The 7,061-nt window shown below is 47.2% G+C and overlaps 1 protein-coding gene across 6 annotated transcripts in view; it reads left to right on the forward strand.

Annotated features, from left to right (window-relative positions):
- The window catches only part of ptprfb (protein tyrosine phosphatase receptor type Fb), a 194,967-nt gene that overhangs the window by 146,377 nt on the left and 41,529 nt on the right, over positions 1-7,061 (forward strand). For all 6 annotated transcript variants that reach the window (XM_080777291.1, XM_080777295.1, XM_080777294.1 and 3 more), the window contains one exon: positions 3,148-3,375. In XM_080777291.1, the coding sequence (XP_080633417.1) occupies positions 3,148-3,375 (228 nt within the window). The remainder of the gene's footprint in view (positions 1-3,147; positions 3,376-7,061) is intronic.

Consider the following 7,061-nt stretch of genomic DNA (forward strand, 5'->3'; position numbering starts at 1 on the left):
CTGTCAGAAAGACACCCGTGGCTTCTGCATTCGGTGCCACTCAAAGTGAGGGAAGCCTTGCCCCTAGTATGAATGTCAGAAGCAGTCGAGGGCTGATTTCACCCTGCTGCCCTGTCGTCGGTCGACTAGGGTCCAGAGGGCTGATTTCACCCTGCTGCCCTGTCGTCAGTCAACTAGGGTCCAGAGGGCTGATTTCACCCTGCTGCCCTGTCGTCAGTCAACTAGGGTCCAGAGGGCTGATTTCACCCTGCTGCCCTGTCGTCAGTCAACTAGGGTCCAGAGGGCTGATTTCACTCTGCTGCCCTGTCGTCAGTCAACTAGGGTCCAGAGGGCTGATTTCACCCTGCTGCCCTGTCGTCAGTCAACTAGGGTCCAGAGGGCTGATTTCACCCTGCTGCCCTGTCGTCAGTCAACTAGGGTCCAGAGGGCTGATTTCACCCTGCTGCCCTCTCGTCAGTAAACTAGGGTCCAGAGGGCTGATTTCACCCTGCTGCCCTGTCGTCAGTCAACTAGGGTCCAGAGGGCTGATTTCACCCTGCTGCCCTGTCGTCGGTAAACTAGGGTCCAGAGGGCTGATTTCACCCTGCTGCCCTGTCGTCGGTCAACTAGGGTCCAGAGGGCTGATTTCACCCTGCTGCCCTGTCGTCAGTAAACTAGGGTCCAGAGGGCTGATTTCACCCTGCTGCCCTGTCGTCAGTAAACTAGGGTCCAGAGGGCTGATTTCACCCTGCTGCCCTGTCGTCAGTCAACTAGGGTCCAGAGGGCTGATTTCACCCTGCTGCCCTGTCGTCAGTCAACTAGGGTCCAGAGGGCTGATTTCACCCTGCTGCCCTGTCGTCAGTCAACTAGGGTCCAGAGGGCTGATTTCACCCTGCTGCCCTGTCGTCAGTCAACTAGGGTCCAGAGGGCTGATTTCACCCTGCTGCCCTGTCGTCAGTCAACTAGGGTCCAGAGGGCTGATTTCACCCTGCTGCCCTGTCGTCGGTCAACTAGGGTCCAGAGGGCCCCGACGGCTGCTAATCCAGCCTGATCTCTCTCTCTCCCAATTTCCTGCAGTCTACTGTGTACTATCAAATAAAGGCAGGAGAAGGCCCAAATTATCTTATCTCTGGGTCCAGACAGTAGGACTGGATAGAACTACTTGCATGGCCATGGGCTGCATACTGTGCCCGTCTGGGGTTTTCAAAGCATTGTCTGAGTTTTTATGTGAAGGATCATATCGAGCCTGCCGTGTTAATAATTAATCTATAATTGCATATTCTAGTATATGCTTAGTCATGACATTTAAGCATGCTGTCTTATCTGATTTAGTTTAGAATGGGAACAATAGATATAAAAATATGCATGTATTAATATACTGTAGAAGGCAACAACTGCAATGGTGCAGCCCCACTTCAAATAGCCTGGTGAACTCTGAGATTGTGTATGTGTAGTATATTATGACTTTACGTTCTGTCACATCATACTGTATATTAGCTGGTTCAACCCCTTTTCCCGTAGTCATTCTTAGTCTTTTCCTTTTATGTGTTTGCACATTCAAAACAAAAGTTGCACACCACGCTGATAAAGATTTATGACTGTTTTATTATTCCATTGAACAAAGCCGGCCTGTGTCTGCCGGAGGGGAACTGCGGCTAAATGACACGCCTAAATATTAATAGCGTCATTTTTAAGTAAAAGTGTAAGGCTTGGATTATAGTTTGGGGGCTCCCAGTAGAAATAAGAGCGGAGACCGAGCGTAGAGACACGAGACTCCCTGAATCATTAAATGCAGAAGCAGGCCAGTGTCTCCTCCCACCAACATAATGTTTTAATAAAGCTACAGTCAGGAGCAATGTGCAAGACACCATTTGACGGAGATAACAAACTGCATATGAACCCCACAGACAATGCTCCGCTGCTGGAGGCTGCTGTTCATTTATTTAACAGGCACATTACTCGCAGGGCTCAGAATGAGAGTTGCTGGAGTCATCACCAACTGTGCTCACACCGTATTGTCTGAGGACATCAAACTGCATCATTGAGCCAAACAATATTAATATAGAAACTACTACAAGTCTCTTTCATGGAGGCATAGTCGTACAAGCAAGATCTCCATGGGTGTCAGGTGTTAATGTTCAGGACTGGACTAGAGCCCATCCCGTAGCGCGAAAGGTCGCGTTTCAATCAACAGCTGTTCTCATCAAAGCGAGCCCACGTATGAGTGTGATATATCTCTATGGCAAATGTAGTAACAAAACCCCAACCGCCAGGAAATTGGGGGGGGGGGGAAGCAAATAATCACCCTGACACACACTGCCACCCACCAGAGAGTAGTCTATGAGAATGCTCTGAGGCGTTTAGTGCTAGATTGGATGGGCCAGAGGGAGGGGAGCTCTTGTTTTGTTTCACTCTCCTCAACTGAGTAAAGAATGGTTTTACGTTCATGACTTTTTTTTTTTTTACATCATTTTAAAACAAAACAGCAGACGCGCCATTAGCGAGGCCCAGAGGCGAGCCGCTGGCTGAGTGAGCGCTGATGTCGTGCAACTAAAATAAAAAGAGCAATTGAATTAGTACACTGCAGGTTAAATAAAGTATCTTCTCCCTCTGTTGTTATACCCCGACTGTCCAGGAGAACTTTTTTACTGTTTTAAAGGGCCACTTCACCCCTTTTGCCACCAGATCTTATTTTAATGATGTTTGGGAGACAAGAAACACTTTCCTGGGGTTTTTATGTGGGTAATATGCGTTTTTAGATATTTCACTATGTCAAAGTGTCCATGGGCTCCATGATGTCATGAACACCGGGCTCACTTACTTCCTGGACTACATGTTGTTTCAGTAAGACAGCCCTCCCCCTATCCACAAGGAGGAGCAGTGGACCAAAGCATTATGGGGATTGTAGTCCAGGAAGGAAGTGAGCCCTGTGTCCATGACATCATGGAGCCCATGGACACTTTGAAATACTGAAATATCTAAAAACACAAATTACCCACATAAAAACATAATTAAAATAAGATCTGGTTGCAAAGGGGGTGAAGTGGCCCTTTAAGTTTTAACATTATTGACGTATAAGTCTCCGGTGAGCACCTGGTTGTCTCTTTGTCTCTGCCTTCTAACCACTGGATAACCTTTGACCTCTGGGCCCTCCTCTCTCTCCCACAGCTGATGGAGTCGACCGAGGGCCTCATCCTGAGGCGGAGGCGTAGACGTCAGCTGGACTCAGCCAAGCCCTACGTTGCTGCCAAGCTGGCCTCCCTGCCTCCAACCTTCACCCTGGGAGACGAGAAGACCTACAACGGATTCTACAACAAGCCACTGCAGCACCAGCAGTACCTCTGCTTTGTCGTGGCTGCACTCAAGGAGCAGGAACAGGACACCAACGACAAACATGTAAGATGCTCATTACATGTGCACGCACGCAACGCACGCAGCGCACACACACACACACACACACACACACACACACACACACACACACACACACACACCTTTTTCTTAGTTTGTATGTCCTTCGTGTCATTTCACTTCGTGCGCCCTGGCTCAGGGTTGATTTCATTAATGGAGTTGTCAGGTGAAACGGCAATGATTCGTTTTTAATTACTGCATTTAGTCATTTACTGTAGATTGTTAATTAGTTGATTCAAGGATTTAAATGTTTCAGCTAGGGGGAATCTAAACTGTGCTGTGTATGGAAATCAATAACCTTTACATCTTGCAAATTACACTGGTTCAACTTTATCGTGTGCTCAGCCTCCAACGACTCTGTCCCTTTGCCCCTGTCAAAAATTACGACGTCTCTTCTTGAAAAGGCCATGCCAAATTGCTGCCGTTGTTGTCTTTTACTGCCCCCACCCCACCCCCACCCCAACCTTCGGAACATCACTCCCCGTAAAAGTCAGTGCCAGCGCCGAGCTCACGTCCGGCCCTCTTATCAGACGGGACAGCAAGATTCCTGACTCCCGCCACTGTTCTATAGAGACTAGTGCGGGTTCTCTTTATACAGCTCAGAATACTATAGTGCCTGCTGTCCACGTTGAAGCCCTGTAGCGCTTGTCAAAGAAGCATGCCTATAACACGGAGGGTCAGTCTAGGTAGGAGGAAACCTCACTGCAGGCAGCAGTGAGAGACACCGATTGCTCTGGGCGCTTCCATTGCCCACCTCATGCATATTCATTAGTGGCTAAAGCCTTGGCCAACCTATATATGCTGCCTGTACAAACATCCCCAATGACTGAATCTCGCCCGTCTCTCTTTCTCGCTCTCTCACTTTTTCTGTCATGTATTTTATTTGTTCTTATACCTCTCTTTTCACATTTATCTCTCTCTCTTGCTGCTTCTCACCTTTGACTCTCCCGCTTTTTCTTGTTTTTTGCCTCTTGAATTCTGTCCTCCCTCCCTCTCTCTCTCTCTCTCTCTCTCTCTCTCTCTCTCTCTCCCTCTCTGCCTCTCTGCCTCTCTCTGTCCCTGTTCCTTGCCTCGTGCCCCACCATGGCGAGTGCAGGCGGGATTGATTAGTGCGACTGAGAGTTAAGGGGGAGACTAAGGTCTGGCCATAGGGCCGGCGGGAGCCCGTAAAGTTGGCCCTGATTCCCATGAAACGTAGCCTTTAAATGTCCCTAAAGCCCCTCCATTAATCCCCCCCCCCCCCCCCCCCACCCTGAGATGAGAGGAATGGGTAGCAGTGGACAACGGAGAATGCAGTAGTTCAAGCCTCATGCACTTGACTTCAAAGGATGCTTAAAATCGTCATTGCTGCTCCATGCTTTCCGCCTTGGCTTATGCACGGGGATATACAGTGTGTGTGTACGTGTGCATATATATATATATATATATATATATATGTATATATATGTATGTACATATACCACACACACACACACACACACACACACAGTATATCAGGCTGATCAATCTCACATAAGAGATAGGATCAGAGCTGGTCTGCTGAGGTGGACGTTATAGGAGGTCATTCCATTTATCACAAACAATGACACACACACACACACACACACACACACACACACACACACACACACACACATTGCTTTTAACTTCACTCCTTCATGCTAATATGACTGTGATTATGGCATCAAACTACTTGCATAACTTACATAAAACAGACTCTCTCAGAATTTAGACTCTACTGCCATGGAAACTAAACAGGCGACCTATCAAAACTGTGGGAGTCTCTAGTGCTACCACATGCACTACTATAGTAAATAATGTCTTTGTTTTACTATGCTGCCTCTCATAAGTCCCACACAGGCACTGTCCTCATCCAAAGCCCCTTTACCCCCCCCCCCCCCCCCCCCCCCGGGCATAGATCAAACAGGACCACCTCGCTGTTTAGTAAGACCTCACGTACGGTCCAGCAATATATATAATATCGACAGCCAATAATCAGTCCACGTAGGGTTCAGTGTGGAGGAGGGCATGAGGAATGAGGGAAGGAAAGGGATAATTAAGGAGAGAACGAGAGAGGAGGAGAGTGCACGTGTGCCTTCATGTCTCCCCTTTCCAAAACCCGAGGCATATAAACAAGCCGAGGGAAGTGTGAAATGGGATGAGAGAGGTATCATTTAAAATGATAAAATACAGAGGAATAGAGCGAGGAATGAAATGCTGTGTGATGTGTGTCAGAGAGGAAATGAGGGAGACAGTCGTTGGATTTCAGGGAGAAGAAAAATATATGGCTTTTTTCCACGTCCCCTCCATTGCTCTGATGCCGAGATGAAACGCAGAAGGCGTGGAAGGCTACCGTGGCGCGCTAATGTGCCGCCTCTCCCTTTTATGGGCAGTATTTATTTGCCATTTTATTTATTTATTATGTATGTATAGTGCTGAGCGTTTGTATTCCACACACTAGCAAACAGGAAAACTTTTTTGACATGATAACCACTGAGTTTTGATACTTCGTAAGTGAGGGATAACGTTTAACGCAGAAAGTTTGTTGAAATGGTCAGGTTAGAAGTCAGAACGTGGATCTTGAACCAAGCTAGAGGGACCCTTAATGGGTCTGTAACTCTGAGACAGAGTTAAATTACACTGAGGATTTCGCAGAGATTTAAAAAATCACATTTTACTGGGGGATGAAATTAAAAAGGTTGATAATAACTGGCATTAGAGGAGAGAGGGAGGCAGACACAGAGATAAAGATGTGAGTAACTGCCTGTAGTGATGCCTCCAGGTATGTGAGGGCACTTTGTGTTCAGGCAGAGCGATGGACGGCTTTTGCCTGGTGAAGGGAGGAAGGGGAAAGGAGAGGGGGGGTATGAAGGATGATGGACAGAGAGGAAAAGAGGGCAGAGGGCAGCTGGCAAGATTAGCTAGTCCCTGGAGCCTCATAGCATTACAGATGAATGAAGGCATGCTTTCTCACATTTTATTTGCCATTTCTCTCACTCTCTCTTTCTCTCTCTCTCTCTCAGTACTCTTTCCATCACTCTACCTTTTTTCTATTTTGTATTCTCATTTTCTTTGCTTTTGATCATTTCAGTTCTCTGTCTCTCTCTCTCTCCTCTCCCTCCCCTTTCTGTTGTGCTTCCTCCCTCTCATTTTCAACTGTGGCTCTTTGGCTTCCCCAGGGAGGCGGGAAGAGAGAGAACAACAGAGGAAACGGCAGAACTCCAGACACATAATGTGTTTGTTTATTTATGTTTTCATTTTTGCTTGTCTGACTCAACGCCCCTGCAGCTAATTTGTGCCGCTTTTTTTGTTGAGAGGCTCGAGCACGCAGGGTCCACGGCAAGGCAAAACAAGCGCGCCTGTAGTAGTCATCACCAGTCCAGAGGCTTAGTCAGGAGACAGCAGTGCGTTGGACTGAAAAAGCACTATACCGTATATGCTATATATGTATGTACAGTATGCATTGATACACACACACACACACACACACACACACACACACACACACACACACACACACACACACACACACACACATCATCTGTATTTAACCAGGGCAGTCACCATTCAGATCTTTTTTGTTTTTGAGAGCCAAGGTAGACAGCTGAATAATTCAAAACACAGTTACAGACTGAGAAACAAACAGATTTCTAAGAGTCCATTCAGTCAAA

The sequence above is a fragment of the Protomyctophum bolini genome, assembly GCF_963924005.1.
Source record: "Protomyctophum bolini genome assembly, chromosome: 12".
Taxonomy (NCBI): Eukaryota; Metazoa; Chordata; class Actinopteri; order Myctophiformes; family Myctophidae; genus Protomyctophum; species Protomyctophum bolini.